At 39.1% G+C, this 22,078-nt stretch overlaps 1 protein-coding gene across 2 annotated transcripts; it reads left to right on the top strand.

The window, feature by feature from the left end:
* Positions 1-1,438: 1,438 nt before the first annotated feature.
* ifih1 (interferon induced with helicase C domain 1) lies at positions 1,439-21,003 on the top strand. Of its 2 annotated transcripts, none has more exons than XM_036567794.1 (16): positions 1,439-1,974; positions 2,916-3,084; positions 4,468-4,734; positions 4,868-4,939; positions 8,333-8,526; positions 10,418-10,628; positions 12,895-13,112; positions 13,743-13,844; positions 14,893-15,016; positions 17,014-17,229; positions 17,437-17,693; positions 17,989-18,138; positions 18,452-18,613; positions 18,850-19,043; positions 19,625-19,718; positions 19,822-21,003. In XM_036567794.1, the coding sequence occupies exons 1-16, from the start codon at positions 1,549-1,551 to the stop codon at positions 20,020-20,022; spliced, it is 3,057 nt and encodes a 1,018-aa protein (XP_036423687.1). In that variant the 5' UTR covers positions 1,439-1,548; the 3' UTR covers positions 20,023-21,003. The 2 variants fall into 2 exon arrangements, with proteins under 2 accessions (XP_036423687.1, XP_036423693.1); XM_036567800.1 differs by having other exon boundaries at positions 4,471-4,734; positions 19,822-21,002.
* The last annotated feature ends 1,075 nt before the right edge of the window (positions 21,004-22,078 follow it).

The raw sequence follows: 22,078 nt of genomic DNA, 5'->3' as shown, positions 1-22,078 counted from the left end.
CAGACTTGGGCCACATTTATTAGTTCTACTCATTTTACAGTGTGTGGGCCAGATCTGGGCCGAGGACCCAGCCGTACTGGCCAGAAAAAACCCACGGATGTGGCCCACAAGTGGAACAGACCAATTTTGCAAACTGCTTGTGGTCATTGCTAATAAATGGTGTGCACAATAAAGACATCAAATATTATAACTGTTTGTCTGTTATTAGCTTTAGCACATTCTGTTTATCAATACTGACTTAGATGAAGGACAGATCACATGTTATAACAACTTAATGCAGAAAACTAGTGTGTCAATCTAACCCTACCCAACCAGCTAGCTAGCTAGGTTAGCTAACTAATTCCACAGGGGCACCAAAATAGTGGGTCACCAAAGGGCACCAAAATAGTGGCAGGAACAAGGGAAGGTTTTTTAAATTGTGCCTATTGGTGGGTCAAGTAGCGCATATGTGTTATCAATGATGGCGTCTTATAAATGATTTGCCTTTTTTATTTGTTTTTTGTTTGTTTGTTGTTGTTGTTTTTGATAATTTACATCAAAATGTGTCATCCAGTGCTATAATGAGGCGTGAAAGGAAGATATATACATATAACTGACCTTCTGGACGAACGTTATATAACTGAGCTAAGTGGTAGCCAGTCAGATTGTTGCTATGTCGCGCGGTAACCGATTAAGTCACATGGCGAGATTTAGCACAGGAAAACGAACACTTTGCGAAAAATAATGGTAAAAAGTTGGTAAAACGTTATTACGTTAGATGACAATTTTAAAAACAATTCTTCTTCGGGGTTCGGAACTGCCTTCTGGTGGGCTTTGCACCTCAACCTGTGTGTGTTTTCGGCTCACTGTAATGAAAACACCCCTTCAAACCCCAGCACACAACATTGTCACAACGTTGTCTAATTTCTTACAACGTTGTTATAACTTTGTCAAATGGTGGTGCTGTTTACAGTGTCTGAACAAGGTTGTCACAACCTCATTACTGAGTAACCTTGTCGTGAGGTGTTATGACTAGATGCTGGCAACTCTCTGACAAAATTCCTAACGAAATGGAACTCATGAGGATTCTAGAAGGTTGTGACGACGTACTGTCAACGTGCCAATACGTTGTCACAATGTTGTCAGATAACGTTGTCATAACTTTGTTAAGTAACCTTGTGACAACTTTGTGACAACGTTGTGGGCACCAAAACAATAGGGTGTGACAACTTTCTCCCTGCGTCCCTGTGATGGGGACCATTAGAAAATCTTTACATAATTAATACATAAATGAATACAATTAATACATAAATTAAGCAAATACATTTAAAAACTTAATTACACTCTTAAATTATCTGGGGTGTTAACCATGTTTACAGTATTAAACTATCAAAACAAGCCGTACTAGAATAACCGCCAAATCACATGCCGTCAGTAAAGGAAACTGAGCGGAGAAACGAAAGCGAAAGTAGGTGTGTCTGTCTGTGTGTATGAGCTTATACGAGTGATTCAATGCACCGTTTCCACTGAGCTTAGGTGCATAGGAACCTCACGAACTGCTGTGGAGAAATGAGCCTCAATCAGGAAAAGAACACCATAGACTGTTTCAGAAACAGACTGCGGTGTCTTATTCTGGTCGAGCCTGTTCTGGACCAGGTACACTTTCTAAGCAACGAGCAAAAGGAGCTGATAAGAGCGAAGTTACAGAGCGAAGGTAACCTGAGAGCTGCGGACCTTTTTCTTCATGAAGTTACCAATAAAGATTATCCTGAGGGATGGTTCAGGGAACTGCTTACAGCCCTGGAAGGCGCAGGCTGCAAACAAGCAGCAAATTACATGGAAAACAAGCCTCCTAGTCCATCGGTAGAGGCTGAAAACGACAACTGCATACGGCTGATAAACCTCCTACAGCTCACTCTGATTAATATGAAAACCCGTGATGTCTGCCAGAGCTGTTTCCAGCACTCTATTCTAACCGAGGAGGATCGCCAAAATGTAAGTGGCTTTTAGTTACTTAGGCTCCAGTTCCTTTTAGATGCCTTTCATCAGGCTAGCAGTGCTAGTGTCTCTCACTGTGTGGTCATGTAATGCTCCTCCCGTCCAGCAGAGGGAGAAAGAGTGAAGCTGAAATGCATAGGCCATAGGCCATCTTAAAGGGCCCTTACCCTACATTTTTTCTTGTATTTTCTTATGACGTACCAAAGCAGCCATAATTGATTTATGACTGTTTCAATTTTCATTTTCTTTTTTGTCCCATAAAAAAAGTTGTTTTTGTTATTGTGTCTTTAAGACTGGTATATGTAAATGCATTCTGTTATGATTGGTTGCCCTGTATTGTGCCTCATTTAAAAACAGTCTGGACTGAAACACTTCTAATGACTTCAGTGTGAATGGACAGCTGAACTGCAGTAGATTGAACAGGCAGATGTAGGTAAAGGCCTTGGCTTCTGTGACATCACAAAAACACTGTAGTCAAAGCAGGCTGTTTTTGCAGCTTAGTTTCCATACATGGATTTTATAGATTGGGGAGTGAATGGTATGATATAATGATATAATAACAACAACAGCAACAACAACAATAATAATAATAACAATAATACATTAAAAAAATTAGAAAATATAAATGAAAGAATGCAAAAAAATAAGGTCTAGATATGCTCTACCAGGCTGCCTGTCTCTTCTGTCTCTTTACTAGTATCTTTCTCATTCTACACAGCAACGTTGTTGGAAATGCTGTGGATAAGATAAACACAGAGGGCAAATAAGCCAGCAAGTATAGACTAACCACATGCTGTCTGTTGTTGCACCCTCTTTCTCTCTCTCTCCTTTTCTCTCTCTCTCTCATCCTCTCTCTCTCTATCTCTCTCTCTCTCACACACACACACACACACACACACACACACACCCACACACACACACATATGACCCCTTAAAAGATTTTAGCAGAGACTGATCGGCAGGGGAACATGGCCGGGGCACGTCTGCTGCTCTCTCGACTGATGAAGAATGAGTTTGGATGGTTTTCTCAGTTCCTGGATGCTCTGAAAGAGACAGGACATGCTGAGTTGGCTCGGGAGTTACAGGGACAACCTTTGGAGGACCCTGGTGAGGCTTACTTCAAGCATAGATTTCATACACGCATTGTTCAAATCTCTGTTCTGGATTCGACAAGTATGATATGTATACAGAAGAGACTCTGTTGCCAGTCTGTTAAGTGCACCTACTTTGTACCTACACTCATTGGCCTTTTTTTTACAGGTACTCCTATCATATTGGTGCACTTTGTAGTATGGGTGGGTGATATGGCAAAAATATTATATCACATCACTTCAAGACATTTTTGATATGCAACACGATATGGTACACGATATGCAACATGATATTTAATTTTGCTGATATATAAAAGTTGGAACTGACAAAATAGAACCTGTAGTGCCACATGTAAGAATACTATAATAAAGATAATGAATCTGCAACTACAGTGATTTTTATTTAGTGTTTTACAAACTGCACTGTACTAAGTCCAGTTAAACGGGGCTAATTGTGCTCACTTTTGCCCAATTATGTGGTTAATCAGTATGGACAATATCCATGTCATGTTCAGAAAAAATTATTGTGACATCATTTATCACAATAACGATAAAATATTGTCATATTGCCCACCCCCACTTTGTGGGTATACAATTTCTGACTGTAGCCTGTTGCTGTGCCAAATTTGTTTACCTTGTCCATTAATAGAAGGGAACCACCACTGACCAGATATTATTTGACATGAACCTTTGTCAGCACAGCAGTGACAATGATGGCAGAATTGCTGGATTTTTGAACACTTCACTGTAGTTGCTGAACAGACCTCCAAGCAAAAATATCAGCCAAGAGTGTCTGGGGGTCAGAAAGTGCTGACGGAGATGTATAGGAACACAAATTGTGCAGGGCAGAGATGTACAAGTATCGTACAAGCTGTACGCGTGTGTCTATGAAGTGGCCAGTAAGAGTACACACTGTGTAAAAACCCCAGTCTGACACACAACACACGTCACTGTGCCACTGCCATGTTTATGTCACTACTGTACTGAGAATGGTCCGCCACCCAAATAATATTTTGTCACTTTCCCTTGATTGACAAGATAGAGGGTTAGTGACACATTGTACACAGCAACAGAGAGCTACATCTAACTGTACAACAACTAAGTACGTATTGTAGATGAACCTGACAGATTGGCCAATGACTGTGTACAGGGTAGTACACAATAAAGTGTCAGCTCAATGTATATTGGCCCTCGGTTTAGATATTGTGCAAAAGTCTTAATTAAATCACAAAATTTATTTCCTTTTAAAAAAGATGATGCCAGTGAGGTTCGTACTTGAAACATAAAAGTATGCCTCTAGTCTGGCTTCACAAGCTGTGTGTGAGTGCGACCAAATAAAGATGAACTGGACCTTACTTACTACAGTCAGACACATCACTGATGCTCCTCTGCTTTCCAGAAGCAGTGTCAGGTGAAAGTGACAAACCACAGCCTTTGAAGGAAGGGAGTGAGCAGACTGCTCAGGATGAAATGAAGAAAATGGAAGAGGTTATGGATGATTCTTCTCCTAGATCGATCTCTTCCCCACCCTCTTTGGACTCCCAGACCTCTCTCATGTCCACTCCAGGCCTCAAGGGTGCTGCCCTGGATAGCAGCATAGACAGCAGTATGGACAGCAGTGGCTTCCTCTCTTCTATGGATACATCTTCTGATCTTGCCACTGGAGGTATTGCTGAGTCAACTTCAGCCATACATTCATTAGCCCTCATTACATTAAATTCAGACAAAATGTCAGTAAAGTCTGTAGATGTATTATATGAGGCTGTGTACATGCTTATCATAGTTTTGTCCTGTCTCAGACTTGGAATTGTACAAAGGCAGTGATGAGGAAATGGAGACAGAGCAAACAACAGAGAGTCTGGATCCGTCAGGTAACATCCACTTTTACCCTGCTGCAAACCAGACAGAAAGCTCTGCCTCAACCTGCTACGTTGTCATTGTCAAAAAGAGTGACAAACAGTACACTATGAAAGTCTATAAGCTGATCTCTGGAACCTAACAGTTTAAATACTTACTGTTGATTAAACTGTTGATTAAACTGTTAAACTTTAACATTTTTATGCGTTAGTAAAATCACAATTATTTGTTTAATTCTCAGTAAAAAGCAGACTTTTCAGTGCTTTCTCTTCTCTAATAAGATTTAACATGATTATAATGTTACTTTAGTTAAATAAATCAATAGTAAGTCTTTAGCAGGCAGAATTCTGTGTTTAATATGCGCATATCTTTTCAGAAACTATTTCAGTGCTTCCAACAATAGAGTCAACATTACGCTTCTTTTATATAGCAATATAAAATATAGTAGCACACTGAAAGCTCCAGTTCCACATTCTAATGTGTTTTAGAATGATGAACATGAACATGCACATGTTCCAACTGCTCTGGCATGGGAATGTACTGGGGGATGATACATTAGGTGAGAAAGGACAAAGGGACTAAAGGGAGGGATGTTTAAACACTGTTGCAAATCCTGAAATTTTATTTTGCAAGACATGAAGGTGGAATCAGATCTAATCCAAACCTACATTTTTTTTAATGGAGAGAACATTTGTGTTGTGTGAAGGCTTGTTTGTGAATCCAAGCACCTGCTTACCATATGGTTTAAAGAATTTCTAAATCCAGCAACTACCAAACAAACCTGTGTGGAAGGTGCCTTTGCTTTCTTGAGTTTAAGCAGTAAACTGAGTCCAAACAAATCTCTCATGATAGTTGTTAAGAATTTAAGCCTGACATATCCAGAGTGCAAAAGAAGAAATTTTAGAATGCTTTGCACTGGTGACTGGTTATAGCAGATGTGTGGCTAAAGTCATGCAGGCAAAACCTCACCCTGCCAGTTCAGTGAAACACTTCCCCCAGTGTAAAGAAGCAGGGGGTTTGAGTATCTTAAGTGCGTTTTAGTATGTTCACCGAGGTTGCATAACATTAGCTTTCCTTTAGAAGGTCTCAATGTGTGAGTGATCACTGCCAGGAGGGAGTAAAGTAATGTTTGAAGTTTAAAGTTTGAACTTTAAGTAAATAAAGTATAATAAAGTAATTCAGGGTTTTTGATGTGGAATAGCGTATTGTAGAGAAACTTCAACCAACTCTAATTTCTTTACAATAGTGTTGTTAGGGGATTGGAACATCTACAAGGCAAATGTAGACATTTTATTTACTATCCAAAATGCTCAGTGAACTTACACGTCTTCTGAGTTTTATTTGTAATGTTGATAATGTTAAAACAGTGATAAACCTGAAAAAAAAATTGTGTGGTGTGATTTTACCAGCATTCTGCTTCAGATGTGTGGTTTCGTATCACTGACATTGTGACCAATTCTGACCTGGAAAGCTTCTCTACAGTGGAATATTTTATATCAATCCACTCTGACTAACTGTGTTTGTGTCTTAATAGTTTAATTATGCATACCGTAAAAAACTCTGGAATCCCCCTTTAGCAAACAACAATTTTTGGTAGGTGTTCAGTTTCAGTTAAAATGCAGGATTAGTTCAGGAACTCTACTTATTAACAGACCAAAGAGACTTTCCACTCAGTGCTCACTTAGATTAGAGTAACAGAAACATTGAGTATGAGGAAGGTGGCTCAATATCATTAACATATATTCATAAAACCAATCCAAGACCTTGTACAGCAGGAAAAGTGTTAAAACTCACATTGTTACTAAATGGGGACCAAGAAAATCCTTTGTGTGGGTCTTGTTTTGCAGTGGGTGGAGGACAAGACAGATGAAAAAGCAGAATTCAAGCAGAATTCAGACCATAATTGTCACTGAGAAAAATGTTTTGTGTGTTTTCTGACAAATCCCACTGAGGTCAAGGGGATCAGTCTCAATGACAAACACATGCTCTTTATGCTGAAAGGCTGATTGGCTGAGGTCTGTGTTGCTGCTCCCTTGTTTTTGTCTTGTATACTTACAGTCAGTAAACAATGAAAAACATGAGTGAGGAGCAGTGGATATACATTTTTTTTCAATTATTAAAGCAGAGATATATTCAGTACAAATGTTTCAGACTTGGAGTATTAGCCTAAATCAGAGTAGTATGTAATAAGTGTCGTCTTATTGCAGATTTACAAATTGTGGCATAACTTAAATATTTATGCCCGTGTGTTTACACAATAAGAGGATAAATACAAACAGTAGGTGGGTGCCAGGTTAGATCGGATAGGGTCTGTGGTCATATCATTACTGTCCACCAGGTGGTGCACACTGCACCATGCTCTCCTTTTTTTCAACTGCTGAAAGTCAAAAATCATGTTAAGTTGGTTTTGAAAGAGAGGACGCACAAAAGACTGATACACACTTATATACACACACTCTCATACACTCACAAATGTTTGATGCAATAGTAGTTATTATTGGCTGGTCCTTTCAACTTCTTTGGCAACTCAGCTGTGTATCTGTCCATCTATTAAATCAAATGAAATTACAAAAGGCAACTCACTCTGCAACCAAGTGAATGGTTATTGTCGGTTTATGCAGTGCTGTTGAAGCGCATTGTGTCTAAAGCTGTGCGGTGGCTTTCATTGAGCAGTGGATATAGATACTTATTCCTTGAGTTTCCCAATTGGCAGGACAACTCCCTGCATTTCCAGAAACAGTCACACACAGAGCTACCTCCCTTGTTGGGCTGCATGCCTGATCTAGGCCTTGCCAAGACCCCAGCCTTCTCTTTTCCAATGCTTTGTGGTGAGCCCGCACAGAGTCGACACAGAGTTAACCTAGATTGAAACTGACTAAGTCAGACGTGTTTGTTGCAAGTAGAATTTCTGCTGTTGAATGAAAACATGTGAAAATGCTCATGGGAGTGTAATGTGTACTCTATGTTCTTCTTGGTTCAGTGTTACAGGGCATGGATGATGTGGTATTTCCTTTCTAATAAATTGAAGGGGACCTAGAGTTGGTAATGAAAAGACAGAGAGCATTAAGGCCACTGTCTGCTTCCTGCTTCACCGAGGGCTGGTCTGTAATTCTGCATTGCTTAAGGACTGAAGACACAATTAAATCCGCTCTAACCGACTAGCTGGATCAGGAGACCACAGAAGGTCTCTCTGTACAGAGCAGTGTTTTTCTAGAGGCTACGGCTAAGACAAACACAGCTCACTACAACAACAAACGTACAAGTGACAAACAATTTTTCTCCCACACTGGGGGCTGAGAGAATGTAGCACAGACTGATTACAGGGGGGCATCAACACAGGAACTACAGCCTAACCTCATGTTGTCTGTTATTGTACCCCCCCCCTCCCGTCTCTCTCTTTCTTTCAGGAACCGAAGGAGAGATTGTTTTACGTGATTATCAGATGGAAGTTGCTCGGCCGGCTCTTGAGGGAAAGAACATCATTATCTGCCTCCCGACAGGAAGTGGTAAAACCAGAGTGGCGGTGTACATCACTAAACAGCATCTGGAGAGCAGAAGGCGTATGGGACAGCCAGGAAAAGTTGTTGTCCTGGTCAACAAGGTACTGCAGGCCAGCAATCTAAATGCATATGATAAACACCAGCGCGCTAGCACATGACTGAGCATTCACAAATACAGTTTATAACAGAGACTATATTGAGATGCGCACGAATCTTATGAATGTGTGTCATGACCCCAGGCAGTTGATTCATACTTTATTTGTGTTGTGGTATAGAACAATGCTACGTGCTTACACAGTGGAGTACAGCCCAGAATATCAAGTTCCACTTGTTCATATGATTCTGTGTAAAGAGGAAGTGCAGTGGGGATTTTGAAAGCATTTGGTTTGGCAACTGAAGAACTTTTTTCTACTGACTCATCTCCTGAGTGGTCATTTTTTAAATGTGTCAAGCTACAAAGTGGCGAAACTGAAATTCCTTCTTGGCGGTAGTATACTACCACACCTCACTGCCTCAGTCCATGCCGCAGTTTCCGAATGGCACACTTTGCCCTCTAACAGCTTGTTGCTTCATTATTGTACATTTGGGTGCCCCTGGCCGAATTTCTCTTTGATTTTCTAAGTGGAAATAAGTACACATCCTCTAAATAAAACTAACTTCTGCTCATAGTAATTCACAATTAATTAAAATTGCTTCCAAATATATATATATTTTTTTTTTTTTTGCCCATTCATCCAGAAGAGCATTTGTGAGGTCAGACACTGATGCTGGAAAAGAGGGCCTGGCTCGCAATCTCTGCTTTAGTTCATCCCAAAGGTGTGGGGTTGAGTTCAGGGCTCTGTGTGGGCCAGTCGAGTTGTTCCACACCAAACTCACTGGGGCTCAGTCAAGCTGGAACCTTCCCCAAACTGTTCCCACAAAGTTGGAACAGTTGTCCAAAATGTCTTGGTCTGCTGAAACATTAAGATTTTCCTTCACTGGAACAAAGGGGACTAGACCAACCCCTGACAAACAACCCCATAGCATTATCTCTCCTCCACCAAACTTTACAGTTGAGACAATGCAGTCAGTCAGTTAACGTTTCTTGGAATTTGTCAAACACAAACTCATCCATCAGACTGCCAGATAGAGAAGCATGATTCGTCACTCCACAGAACACGTTTCCACTGCTCCAGAGTCCAGCTGCTCAGCCATGGAAACCCCTGCCATGAAGCTCCCAGTGCACAGTTGTTGTGCTGATGTTAATGCCAGAGGAGGATTGGAACTTGGTGACTTTTATGCACTCTGCACCTCAGCACTCGATGACCCCACTCTGTAACTTTATGTGGTCTGCCACTTTGTGGCTGAGCTGCTGTGGTTCCTAAACGCTTCCTCTTTCAAAAATTCCACTCACAGTTGATCATGGAATATCTGTGAGGGAAGAATAGGAGCATAGAAATGAAGAAACTAAGAACGTGGGAGTTATCTATATAATGTTTAGCTATTTTTTCAATGTGCGTTCACTATGAAAAATCAGAAGATGAATTTTGCTACCAAATAGAAAGGTTGTAGCTTCTGGTACTAATTAACTAGTACTAGTTTTTTGTACTTTTGTAATTGTTGGAATGCTGGAGAGATTAAAAAGTATAGCAGGGTTAGAAAGTTGAGTCTTGTCAGGATTTAAGGCAGGATATAACCACATAGGTCTGCATCAGCATATGAATCTTTTAAATTTGGTGGTTGTTGTAAATTTCAAAACTTGACAAAATCAGTGGTTTTCTTTGGGAGGATAAAAGAAATGAACAATAGGTTTAAAAGGAAGAGTCCAGCCATATTATATTTGTCCATTTTGGTGACTTTAGTTTTTAAGTTAACCTTAGTGAGCTGACTCAGTGCATTTGCACTGCAGTAGCTCTTTAAAGTGAAAACTTTAAAGCAAGTGGCAAACAATCTGAGAGTTTTGTGATTATTATTTTTATGGTTATTAGAAAGTGTGTTTACCTCACTGTGCAGGTGCCCCTGGTGGAGCAGCACTACAAAGCGGAGTTTGGGAAGTTTCTGAAGCACCAGTACTCTGTAGAGAGAGTCAGTGGAGACTCACAGCTCAAAATCTCCTTCCCACAAGTTGTTGAGAAGAATGACATCATCATCTGCACTGCACAGATTCTGGAAAACTCTTTAGCCAAAGCCAAGCAGGGTGATGAGGACGGGATAAAGTTATCACGTAGGTCACACTTTTCCTATCACTGCTTTGTCCTTTGGGAGATGATTCCGGAAGTACTGTTTTTCTGAAGCCAGATTTCACCTTTGAAGGCTTCACTTTATTGCTGAGATTGGATAGAGATCAATCTAATGACCTGATGTTATGTTAGAAAGATTTTTTTTTTGCTCTGCTGTCATCACTAGCATTTCTCACTCTGCTGTTTGCTTTGCTGGCGCTGTGGACCACAACGTGGAATCCCTCTGCAGTGGCATATGCTGTTTATTGGTATTGAGTCTTTTTTCCCTTTTCTTGGGTCTTTAGACCACATATCTGTTCTAGCCATCAGTAAGTAAGCGAGTGGTTGGCTGACTGATCAAATTCACAGGAGAAAGGTTTTTTTTCCTTTTTTGTCAGTGGTTCAGACTCAGTGTTCCATTACAAAGCTGAGATCAGTCCTTTGAGACTGAATACACAACACCTTTACAGTTTGATTTGTAAAGCACATTCCCATTAAACTAACTGTCAGGACTGTGAAATGCACACTGTGGCCCTTTCCTCTAGAGGCCTGAGACTATGCTTTAAGCAGAATTGCAGAGGGGAAGCTCTACTATAAATTTCACATTTAAATCTATGTAACAGCTCAGACTGCCAAATTTTAAAGCAGAGGTGGTGACCTTAAGAGCAGGAGCTGGTCTCCTGCAGGTCTTTGTGGTCACTGGGGACCAGATGTAACGCTGTATACATAGCTCTGTGGGAACTGTTGGAATCTGTTAGGCATTCAGGCTTCAAGGTAGTGTGGTTTACAGCCATAAAAACCCCTAAGCCTCATGTCTAAAAAGCTGCCTCCTTAGTGGAAAACAAATTCTGGAGAGAGTGAGGATTCCGAAGGAAATATCGGAAAAATAAATCCAGGCTGCACAGCATAAATATTCATAAAATCAAAGGAGGTGTTGAAAGGAGGGAAGAAGATTAAGAGTGCAAAATTTAACTGTTAGGAATGGAAAAAGAAAGACAAAGAAAAAGAAAGGGAAAAAAAATCTCATTGAAAGGAGACAAATGAGAGAAAGATTCATACATCAAAGTGTTGAGCCAGTTTAGTTTGGTAGGTCTGGCATGTGTGCTGCCTTAATTCCTCCATACTCTCCCACTACTGTCAACGTCTTACTGCTGATTAGAAACACACTCCAGACTGGGTAACACAGGCTTCCGGCTCTGGATGCTCAGCAGGGCATTCCCCCTCTTTCTCCCTCTCGTCACATTGTTGTGTTTAGACAAGTTTCAAACTAAATTTAATCCAACTTCCATTTATAGGGATTCGAATGCTAGAGCCACTATAGAAACAGAGCAGACTAATAAAGCACTTGATTAACAATACTGTGCAAAAGTCAGAGATCACCTTTCATTTATTTAATTTGCAAGAAATATGCAAAGATATTTTTCCCTACCTCCGAAGTTCAGGCTTGGTAGTTAGGTGCATTTTCTGTTTCTCACAATCTCACAAGTAATCCCAAACACATTCAGTGAAGTTTAGGTTTAGACTCTGGGGTGGTCAGTTCATTGTTCTGAGAACACAAGCAGCTTCTTTGATTGATTTGCATATTTTTCTTTAGATCTGAAACAAGAGTGGCGTTTGATTTGTTCCTGTCTCTCAAAGATGAAGGCTTTAAGTATTTTTCCCTTTCTTTCCCTTTCCTTATGCAAGCGGAATATCCTGAATCTAATCATTTAAAAAATTGACTCAAAAATATCTGTAAAAAAGTGAATAACTTGCACTTTATGTCCGTTTTAGCTGAAAATTTGGAAAATGAAGTGGTGTCTGATGTACCCAAAACTGCAAGAGCAGCAAAAACACTTCCTCTTGAAAAAACTTTTAAGATTATTGTCCTGTGGTTTGGCACACCATGCCAAGTCAAGGTGTTATTGAGAGGTCTTTTGAAAGACTGCATAACACCATAGATAAAGCACATATAAATCACTGATAACCATAATACCGATAATTATGCAATTTATTATTTTCATGTTTAGGGTTGCTTTAATGGGGTTCCAGTAGAACCAAAATGAGTTTTTGAGTGTAAAATACTAGAAATACTGAGAAACAAGAAAATTGCTCTACTTGGAGTGTTTTGATTGTATTGTATTTTACTTGACAATAAAATAGATAAGAGCAAAAATCAAATAAAAAATCAAAATTAGGTCAGCAGTACTGTAGGAAATTGAATTTAACTTTTTAACACTGAGTCATGAAAATGAGGTGAACTGATTGCGCTGTTGCTGCTTTTTGTTGCAGAGTTCACTTTGATGGTCATCGATGAGTGTCACCACACTCAGAAGGGCGGTGTGTATAACCACATCATGATCCGCTACCTGAAACAGAAGCACAAGAACGCTGGGTTGGTTAAAGAACTGAAAACACCGGTACCCCTCCCACAAATCCTCGGCCTAACTGCCTCACCCGGCGTGGGCGGAGCCAAAACCCAGCAGAAAGCTGAGGAGCACATTCTCAGAGTAATACATGCTTTAACACACACTCACTAAATACTCATACACATGTAGATACACTCTACTCAGATACAGCATAAATTCAAACCCTCTGTGCTCCTTACAACACATTCTCCGTGGCCCTCCCTCTCATGTGTAAACAATATCCTTTTACTTTCTCCTTCTGTGTCCTTCTTTTTCCACTTTTCCCTCTCATTTCCATTCGACCCATTCCTCATTCATGTCTCATTCATCTCTCTGCACCAAGCTGTTTCCAATGTTCCACGTGGCCCTTGTGCTCAGGGCAGCCATAAAGCATCCCATGCTGTTCATTCCTCTTCACACTGGGGGGATGATCAAACCCAGCCAGGCCTTCTCACTTTCCTCTACATATGCTATGTGTCTTAGCACACTTCTTTCACAACCCTGTGGCTAACATGCCAAAACAAACAATGAGAATCTCTCCACCTCTTCTTGAAGAATTGTTGTATTTCATGTGCTCAGAGCTTTTTTAAACATACTGTATACGTCACGACACAGAAGGATAACTGTAGTGGTGTTAAGAGGGCAATGACTGACCACATCTGTCTGAAATATTTTAGTGGGTCAAATGCTTCAGTAAGTAAACGTGCTAGTCATTAAATTGATGCTTTGCAGATTTGCGCTAACTTGGATGCATACACAATCAAGACCAAAAGCCTCGGAGAGGAACCCAAGGCTCCATACAAACGTATTGCAAGTGCTCAAGAGAGAAAGGAGGTATCCATTCATCCATCCACACCTCCACATTACTTTAGAATATTGTGCAAAAGTCAGAAACCCTTCTTTCATTTAATTTACTCTCAAAACAGCTATCAGGTATGAGTTATTTACTTTTCAACTCCAGGAAAAAAGCAGAAAACATATATTTAAGAGCAAATTACACAAATTACAAAGCCTCAACAACATAACATAATATAATTTTTTGGTATTTAACTGTCCCTGCCCTTTTTCATGATATTTAAAGAAAGTTTTTAGAAGTTGACAAAAAGTGGCTTCATTTTCTGCCAAATAATCCCAAACACATTCAGTGATGTTGAGGTCTGGGCTCTGGTGTGGCCAGTTCATTGTCCAGAGAATATCAGCAGCTTTTTTCTTTGCTTTGCAAATTTTTATTCTTTTTTTATTCACCTTTTCTTAATGACAGATTCTTGACAACTACACATCCTTTCAGACCAATAGGGTGGAAGCATGCAAACAGAACTTGTGAATAGACAGAGATACCTGTATATTTTTTCAGATCTAAAGCAAGAGTGGAGCTGGATTATCTCTTAGATGAAAGCTTTAAGTAATGTTTTTCTGATGGTGACAGTTTTGGTGTTTTACCAGGTCTTGCATGTTTGTCAGGAGTCTCATTTTCTCTATATCTATTGTTTTTTTTTAACTCCAGTGGATTATTTTATATCTTATCTCCTCAGAAATATCCGCTGAAAAATAAATAGCTTATACTTAATGGCCCTTTGACTGAAAATTAAATGAAGGGTTATCTCAGATGTTTGCGCAGTACTTAAAATAACTGTTACTACATAACTCAGTATATTTGACTTCGTACTTTTATTGCTTTAATGATTTGTTGTATTTGTGTTAGCAGTCGACTGTTATGGTCATCATTTTGCTTACCAATGTTACTACATAGAAACAGGAACATTTACACAATGTATGACATGCTGTATTATTCAGATCAGTGCTCACTACTGATTAGAGTTTCAGAACATGCAGAAAATGGTTATGTGGTGACGAACTCTGGTTTCTGTCTGCCATTTTAAAGGATCCCTTTGGAAATGTGATAAAGGGGATCATGGATGAAATTCATGCGCATGCTGAGCTCAAGCCACTATGCCAGCCAGGCACCCAGAATTATGAGCAGTGGGTGGTCCAGAAAGAGCAGAATGGTGAGAGAAATGTCAACATGGCCTTGATTAGGGAGCCGAGCATGGCTCAAGCATAGCCTCGTTCAGAGAACAGTATAATAAAAAGAGAACACTCAATGCATACAACATGTGCTCATGGAGAATGATGTCATAGAATGTTTCAGTGCCAAAACTGTGTCCACTGAAATCTTAACGTCTAGCAGCCCTGTACTCCACGGCCTGCACACACACACTACTGCAGTGTTGTGTTACTCAGTTGTTGCGCAACAGTGCACACTCCAAGAACTTAAATCAGCACCTTCTCATTGAGTAACAATGAAGAGAAGAGTTTTATTTACACATGTGAAACAAAGCGCCCCACACAGTTTCTGTGCAGATGCTGAATACCTTCTGCAAGTAAAAAGTGGAAGACTATGAAATAATTAAATATTAAACAAATTATAGTATTAATAGTACAAATTTTAAGCAAACGTAGTATTAATACAAGTCTGAAAAGTAGTGTTATAATAATAGAAATAGTTAAATAATGCTAGTACTATTCTGTTAGGACTGAATGTGATTTGTGCCTATTTTATATATAATTATGTACATTGTATATAATTCTATAATTTTTACTATTCTGAATATTTGTCATTTTTTTTGGAAGGTATCCTTGTAAATTACTACACTATATTCACTTTGTTACTAAGCTACTTATTATTTACTTGTTTATTTGTTTACTTTTAGAGTATTCTCTACGAATAGTTGCATACAGCTAGTTAGGCTTACAATAAAATAACTTGCCAAAGTTTTAATGTGAGCTGATGCTCTAAACCAAGGTTTCTCAACTTGTGGGCCGCAGACCACCAGTGGGTCATGAAGCACCCTCTAGTGGTCCACTGTAAGTCATTAAAACATAAGTGGAAAAATTACTAAATAAAAAACTAATTAATTAAAAACCTAAGAATTAAACATTTTCACGGTGTAACCAATATGATTATTAGTAGAGACGTACAAATAAAAACGTTGCAGTAGTGGGCTAATTAAACGGCATCAGTCTGAGACAACGCAGCCGTGGGTGCGCAACACAGACAGCTAGCCAGAGATAGAGAAGTTTCTCAGGGCGCTTTGTTTGGTTTGGATATATCACGCGTTTTTCTTTAGTTTGCTCCGTTTTGACACACGTGAACACTCCATCCGTATTCTGCAACAAACAGCTGAACCTTGCTCAGTTCACTGCTGATGGAAACAGGCTCTGTGATCAAACAGCTAAATTCATCAACAGAGCTGGGTTTCCTTCTCTTGCGTTTGATTTCAACTCTTGGATCGTGGAGCGTATATTCGTTCAAGCATCAGACTAATGACAAAGAAGCAGATATCAAATAAGATTTATCATTATTGTTAATTGTGACGTTGCTAATCCAAAAGTCTGGTGAATGGAGTGTGGTTTATTTCAAATGAATCACAAAAACCCTCAAAACTAGAAACATCTCAAGACCAAACAGTTACTCTTTTGGAAAAGCCATTGGAGTATTTTCAGTGAAAATGCAATGGACTGCAGCTACAAATCATATCTACCTTGTATATTTCTATTCTTTTTTTTCTTTTTTTCCTTTTTTTGACATCACTACAACCATGTTTTTTGTAACACGTTTTTAACATACCTGCAAATTGTGCAAAAAACTGGCAACCAGAATGTACAATCTGACCTTTTTTTAGGTCCCAAATTTCAGGTTTTCAGTGTCAGCATTTAAGAAAAGAAAAATAAAGTTGTAATTAAAAAAGTTGATTTTAGTTTTCCTGTGGGCCGCTATGCTTTGTGTAGTTATACACAGGTGGCCCTTGTGGTGGAAAAGGTTGAGAACATGTGCTCCAAACTATAGGAGTAAATGGAATGTTTTGTCAAATTAACAGAATTTGCCACAAGTTACTCACTATGGAGCAGTAGTAATAGCGTACGTATAATTGGTATAAGCAGATACTGTTGCTATTTGTAGCAGTAATAATGCTGCATACCCCTGTTCTGTGTTGTCTTTTAGCTGCTAAAGAGGACAACCAGAAGGTGCGGGTTTGTGCAGAGCATCTGCGTCAGTACAACGAGGCTCTCCACCAAAGCAACACCATACGCATGTCTGATGCCTTCAGCTTCCTCCAGAAGTACCATGATGAGGAGATCAAGAAGAAATTCAACCCTGATGATGAGGACACCATTGAGATCACTGACACTGAAAGATTTCTCTTCAGTTTGTTCAAAGGTATCACACTGATGCCTGTCATGCAGCACAGCAAGAACCAGAATGATCAGACGAGCATGTCAGAATCTTTCACAGTGTTTCCATCTCTGTACTCACTCTGAAGGAGCCTAGTAGGTCATGGAAGCTAGAGCTACTACTAAACTTACTGTTTATTACTTTCATGCTTTGAGATTATTTAACACCACTTTCTCATTCTCCATTCAATAGATAAAAAAGAGCTTCTGCAGGCGCTGATGAAAAACCCAGCGTATGAAAATAACACTCTGGCTCAGCTGAAGACCCTCATTCTGAAAGAATTCAGTTCCAGAACTAAGGCCAGAGGCATCATCTTCACCAAGACACGTCTCAGTGCCATCGCTCTCAGCCAATGGATTCAAGAGAATACAAAGTTTGAGGACGTTGGTGTACGAGCAAGCCATTTGATTGGTGGAGGGGACCAAAGTGTGGTCAAGCCAATGACTTCTGTAAGTTTTTTTTTTTCTTTTTTTTCCGCAGAATAATAACTATTACTTTTTCAAATTGCACTGAAATTGTTTAGCTCTGATCAACTGTGTTGTAAACGCACCATCAGTTTAGTTTGAGTGTCCACATTCTGCTACACAAATTGTGTCATTATTTGTACATACAGTGTAGTGTCCTCATTTGTGAACCATAGAATTAAAGCAGTGCCCCTAAATAGATAGTAATGGAACTTTTCTTCTATCGACAGTGGTTGGTTGTCTTGCAGGGTTATTTACTTTCTCTTTTGTGTGCTGGCAGGCTGAGCAGAAGGATGTACTGAACAAATTTCGTGAGGGAGAGATCAACTTGCTGATAGCCACCACTGTGGCAGAGGAAGGGCTGGATATTGCAGAATGTAACTTTGTCATTCGATACGGTCTTGTGACTAATGAAATCGCCATGATTCAGGTAAGTGCTGGATTATGTATTTCATGAATAGTGCTTTGAGTCAGAAGGCTGAATTGTTTCGTTTTGAATTTGAATCGGTTTGTTATTTATACTGTATAATGCCCATATTACCCCATTCCATGTTTTTTATATGTATGGTACATAGAATATGCAAACATGATGCCTGTCACACTGTCACACACACATACTACCATATATAACAAAATATCTGTACTAACTTCTGTATTCCCCCAGACCTATAAACACAACATGGCCATTGAAATTAACTGAGTTTAATTTGAAGAGTCTGTTTGACTGTGCTTTATCCTTATAGGCTCGAGGCAGAGGAAGAGCAGAAGACAGTAGCTATACAGTGGTGGAGGAGGCAGGATCGGGCGTAGCAGAGAGGGAGAGTGTGAATGAATACAGGGAGAAAATGATGAGCAAAGCCATCGCCAGGGTGTGCACATTGACCCGAGAACTATATGAAAAGAAAGTAAGAGTTTACTTTGTGGCATTTTACCAGTTTCATACATTACATATGACTCACATCACCCTACAAGTCAGTTTCTGATTTTTCTACAACTACCTTTTCAGTCCAGTTACTTTTTTACATTCTATGTTAGAAAGTTCACATGAAGGTAAGATCTGTTTCCAGCTCCAGGCATGGAACTGCTTGATAGCTGGCAGCAGAATGGAAACACTGTACATAATGTGTGGCCATGTATTTAGATAAAGGAGAACCAGTTGCAGGCGATCATGGAAGAGCGTGTGAAGGTGAAGAAGAAGCAGCAAAAGGGCATGAAAAAGGAGGACCCCAGCAAAGTGAAGCTCAGCTGCAGAAGCTGTAGTACATCTGTTTGCTCTGGAGAAGACATTGAGATCATTGAGAACATGCACCATGTCAACGTGACCCCAGCCTTCAAGTATGTTTCTGCTGAAAATGCAATACCTGTCATGTGGCATATGATACATTGATGCATACACAACACTAGCATTCAAAAGTTTGGAATATAAAACTGAGTATTAAGTGTATACAATGATTCTAATATGTTAGTCTTGGGCAACTTCATGGGTTTTAAGTAAGCAATAGCATACTAGAAGGCTGTAAATACAAATGAAGATGTTTTATATGTGTCTAGAATGATGAACAGAGCTGTGAAAATTCCAGAATTACTGAAAACAGCTGTGTATCATCAACAATTAAGTAATAGTAAAAAAAATAATTAAGAGTTCGTCATATTTTAAAAGAATATTTAAAATGTGGAGGTCAAATCTCAAAGTAGATAACTTGATAAAAATTACTGCAAATAAGTAAATCTAGGTAAATATGATTTATCATTTAATAACCTCTTGTTCATAGAATTCTTGAAATATTGAATAAAACATCTTAAAATACCTTTTAGTGAATAGTTTGTAATATTTAAATCCACATTGCATAAATAAATGCAATGATGATGATAATGATGATGTATGATGAAGATTGTTGCATTTTACTTCATTCCAGAGAGTTGTTCACTGTGAGAGAGAACACCTCCCTTCAGGAGAGATTGCTGGACTACGAAGCAAATGGGGTCATTGCATGTAAACACTGTGGACAGGTACATCCCTAACTGTACATCCTTCAGCAAGCTCCAGATGTGTAAACATTTTTGCATAACACATAGTACTGACTCAATGTGTGCATTCTGATTTTTTTTACAGCGTTGGGGTTCTATGATGCTTTATAAGAGCATTGAGTGTCCTTGTCTCCACATCAAGAACTTTGTGGTGACATACGACTCAAAGAAAAAGGTGTTCAGTAAGTGGAGTGAGCTCTCCATCAGGTTCCCTGCATTTGACTACTCGCTGCATGCTGACCTCGTCACACACAACTCAGACGAAGAAAGTGAAGACATGGAGTAAAACCACTGGAAAAACTCAGCACTCATCTTGGTTCTGTTACTGGCAACTGATTATCATGAACACACTGTTAAGGGTATTGTGCTGTTGAAGTTGACAAAATTGTAATGCTTGAATATTAACATTGTGTTGAATTGCCAATCATGTCATTCAAAATATACAAACTCTGCAGAAAGAAAGCATTACTAAGTGGAACAAAGATTTTATCATTTTATCATCAATGTGGAGTGGGAAGCATTTCTTAACTTTGTTTTTCACAAAAGCCTTTTTTTGTTCTGGTTACTGTTTTTTCTGGTTAATTTTTCAACTTTATTCTTTTATTTACAACCCTGGCTCCTTATTGGTGACCCTCCATATTGCACACTGACAGTTTCAGGTACCACACATAAATGCTACATGCACCCTCTATGGTGAGTTGCTCTGTCAAATACATAACTGCAAATGTAAATGGTGACACTTGTTCTCCTGGATAATATCATGCTCCTCAACTACCAGTAGTAGCCCAGCAGTGAGTTGGCAGTGACTTCAGAGGTAACTGTGGGTTCAATCCCATGTTAGGGCTTAAGCCTTTGAGCATTCCCAAGTTGCTTGACAGAGACCATCCCTGGATTTGGTCAGTGTAAGTCACTTAGAGGAGAGATGTGACAGATACATATAGATGAGGTTACTTATGTTCATGATCTTGAAAAAACCATACTTAGGCTTTTGATTGTACTAAGCTGTTTTTGTAAGAATGTTGTCACAGCTTGGGTGAAGTTGACAGTGAACTCTGAGAGCTTTTCTTTTCAACTAAACTACGCACTTGCACTGAACATGCATTCATGAACTTGCCACACTCATGTGTTTTCTTAAATGTGACACCTCAGTGGATGTATTAACCCTGAATAAATGTTAAACAGCAAAGTGTGTGTAATGCTTGGCTAAAGTTTTCAGGAGTTTAAGCAATACTAGAGAAACTGTAATGATCTACACTGAAAGAATACATGCATACGTGTAACACTTTCATATAACATGTTTTCAAACAGTACATGTGAGTAAAGAAACATACTGTGTGATTCATACTACACAAATGACTGTCCAGTGTGTCATCTGGGTTTAATTTATTGCATGAGCAGTCTGTAATGATGGGTCTTGGATCAAACATTTATTGACAGGAATAAAGAGCATCATGGGAGAAAGTCGTACACAAACACATATCATGCACACCTGTTCAGACCCCCTCAGGAAGATGCTGTTTCCCCCTGTACATCCCTCACCAGAGAGCACCTGTCAGATGACAGCCTGCCATCAAACATGACTTCCACTGACAGTTGGACAGTGGACAGACTTTTCCCTCCTGTGCTGTCTCAGAGATGCAATTACAAATGCATAAAATTCAAAATAATTCCCTCAGGGTTTTTCTTTTTTTCCCTTATTTTTTAAATAAATAAAAGACTGAATTACTTATATCAGTTATTATTTAGTAATCAGATAAAATATTGTATCCCTATAGGAAATCTGTACTGTGGCAGAGAGACTTCTGTCTTCTGCTTATATGTTATAAGTAAATCAACTGTGAATTAAGGAGAGATAGTTTTTTTAATAAATAAATAAATTAATAAATGGATTACATGTATCAGTTATCAATCAGTTATCAGATGGAACATCAGATCCCTATAAAAGTCTGTTGTGGCTGAGAGACTTCTGCCTTCTCCTTATATTCACACAGTTGTATGCAAATGTTTGAATATGACTACTCAAGTTGATTTTCAAAGTGAAAATAACACATCTTTCTGAAAAAAAAGCAGTGAACAAAAGCATTTTTGGCTATTTTCATACATTTTAAAACGAATTCGATCAGCACATTTTGCATATGTTTATTTTCAATATGGGCTGCTGAGTTTAACATATTGCAGGAGAAAAATAAAACATACAGTATAAAAAACCTGCAGAACTTTTGCACAAGACACATTTTATGTGGTTTAGTGCAGATGTGTGTCCTCTGTAAACGATGTGCACTCATTTTCACTTTTTTCATCAAAAAATCAACAAAACGCAATCTAAGCGGAGGCACCCAAAC

This window comes from Colossoma macropomum, unplaced genomic scaffold (genome assembly GCF_904425465.1).
Source record: "Colossoma macropomum unplaced genomic scaffold, Colossoma_macropomum, whole genome shotgun sequence".
Lineage (NCBI taxonomy): Eukaryota > Metazoa > Chordata > Actinopteri > Characiformes > Serrasalmidae > Colossoma > Colossoma macropomum.
This window is presented reverse-complemented; position numbering and strand designations above follow the sequence as displayed.